At 38.3% G+C, this 2,432-nt stretch overlaps 1 protein-coding gene across 1 annotated transcript in view; it reads right to left on the bottom strand.

Moving 5' to 3' along the window:
• The window catches only part of GRIN2A (glutamate ionotropic receptor NMDA type subunit 2A), a 145,066-nt gene extending 142,924 nt beyond the window's left edge, over positions 1-2,142 (bottom strand). Inside the window, exon 1 of the mRNA XM_005420433.3 lies at positions 1,724-2,142. Within this exon, the coding sequence (XP_005420490.1) occupies positions 1,724-2,128 (405 nt within the window). The 5' untranslated portion in view covers positions 2,129-2,142. The remainder of the gene's footprint in view (positions 1-1,723) is intronic.
• Between the last annotated feature and the right edge of the window lie 290 nt (positions 2,143-2,432).

The raw sequence follows: 2,432 nt of genomic DNA, 5'->3' as shown, positions 1-2,432 counted from the left end.
AACTTTGATAACTACTAAAATAAAAGACAGTGATACAATAACGATAATATTAGCATACAGTGAAAATAGTAGTAATTTACTGAGACAAAAAAAATAGACAGTTTCATTTTCTAGAGGCTCTTACATAAAAGTAAATATAGATCAGTATCAGTAACATCCTGCATCTGCTACCAAGAGTGAAGATGATTCTGTAAGAATTTCTTCCAGTGCTTCATCACTTAGCCCTGGGCTGAGATCAAGTGTTCTTACACTGGCAGACACAGTTAAGTGAAATATGTATCAAATAGAAGCACTAAATACATATAAACCCAGCTTTAAAAGACAAGTAAATCTGCACTGTAATTTAAAAGCACATGAAATAACTGCCTCTGTAATCTGGGCACTGCAATTGCATTTGAGATAGCAGCATTGACTGTAATGATCTTTCTGTATAAATCAAGATGTCAAAGCCATTTTTATAGGATCTCTTCTATAATTCAGCACTTATTGTCCTCCCCTTGTACGACAAGTTCTAAAGGAAGATTATTCAAAACACCAACAGAAACAGACCTCTTACCCCAATGGCAAAAAGTCTAGTCCAGAGGTAAAAAGTTTCCAAAGTTCAAAGCTGATTCCTCAATCATAATTAACCCTGCTTCTTTTCCCCCCGTGCTTCACAAAATAATACATCTGGACCACTTCCTTTTCAGATGTGTTCAGAGAGCCCTTTACCATTCAAAAGTCACTCATAAGAAAAAATAATATTCAATTAATAAGGAAGTCTAAAGCGTGGAAATACCAGGAAATAAGTTAGAATTAATATTAAAGATCCTCAAGTGCTGGCAAACCAGTGACTTCCCACATCTGCGCTCTCTCTGAGCTCTCCTCTCTTACACCACACTGGGAGCTCCTCTGAGTTCCAGGCGAGGCAGAGTCCCCAGCAGAGCTGAGCCCTGCACTGAGTGCCTGTTTCAGGAGCAGCAGGCATCACCTCTCAAAATCAATGCTGCAGTGCCAGCAAAGAGCTCTTAAAAATCCTTGCAATGTTAAGGAACTTGAGACATGAGTCACTTTTGCTCTTCCAGTCTCACAACAGATTACATAAAAATATGTTTTCCAACAAGACCATTTATCATTATCTCCAGATTTCAGACAGCCCTTACTGGATTTCATTAACTACAGTAGCAAAGTAGAACTATCCAGTTAGCAAAAATCTCATTCAATAAATTCTTAGAATGCAGTGGTTCAAGTGTGCATGACTACTTAATTCAGATGCTGTAGTGGACCACTAAAGTCTGGCTTTCTATTGTCCTGTTATTACTGTTGCACCCAGATACACTCAGGTCTATTGCTTGCTACTTCTCACAATCACCATAGAACATCTGCTTATAGTTTTACATCTTGTCCTCAAAATCATTTTATGAACCTACTATTAGGAGCCTGTTTTTACATGTATTGATCATATTAGCTATTAAAGTTTTTTCACTGACCATCATTCCATGTGCTGGAGAGTAATATCTCATTAGGGCTGCTTTGATAGTGTTAGAAAGTTGAGTTTCAGGTATGAACACCAAAATATTTCTGAATATTTGATGAGCCATCAACAAAGACACTATTAGGCATACAAGTACAGAGACACAATTAAGAGCATCTTTTTTGAACTTGCTTGTAGCAATTATTCATGATAGAGACCAATAAAATGAAGTACATCAGAATAGCAAGAGCTCTTAATAAATTTTCCTACCTTATCTGCCATTATCATGGAGGCCCCGCCATGAATTCCAAGAATTGGAATAGAAGTCTGAGATGAAATAAAATCCAAAATCTGAGCTACTGCCTCCTGATCAGTGTCATCTCCAAAAACCACTCCATGGATCTTGGTGCCTGACATCAAGTCACAAACATGTGTTATGATGCTCTTAGGGTCAGTCTGGTTCACAAGAAGAGTCACGACATTGATATCAACAGTCAGGTCTGCTGACATTTCCCTGGTCCAGAGAGCTCTGATATCTCTCTCTGTTATGTACTTGGTCCTTCCCAGAATCACTGCAATGTTCAGGATGGGATAATTTTTCTCTGCTCCACGAACAAGATCCAAAGGTGCCAGAAGAGCTTGGAGTACCAGGAGAGCACAGCCAATTTTCCTCATCTTTGCCAGCTTTATCCCCTGTAAAAGCGATCACAATGCATAAGAAGAAAGTAGAGAAAAATATATGTACTGCATATCTTCAAAGAAGGTTTTAAACAGAAAGCTTCTGGGCATAATGCAAACTTTAGCAGCTTTTTATAATGCATCCTTCACCTTAGTTCCAAGTCAAGCCTCTCATATTTTATCAAAAACTTGGCTTGATGACAGTATTACAGCTGGCCTTCCACGAGCAAGGCAAAAACTGTAGCAGAAGTTCGGAGAAAAGACCCATTAACATTCTTCCTGGATAGCCAAGAAAATTAAA

The sequence above is a fragment of the Geospiza fortis genome, unplaced genomic scaffold, assembly GCF_000277835.1.
Source record: "Geospiza fortis unplaced genomic scaffold, GeoFor_1.0 scaffold237, whole genome shotgun sequence".
Classification (NCBI taxonomy): Eukaryota; Metazoa; Chordata; class Aves; order Passeriformes; family Thraupidae; genus Geospiza; species Geospiza fortis.
Note: the sequence above shows the minus strand (reverse complement) of the source record. Positions and strands in the feature narration are given on the sequence as shown.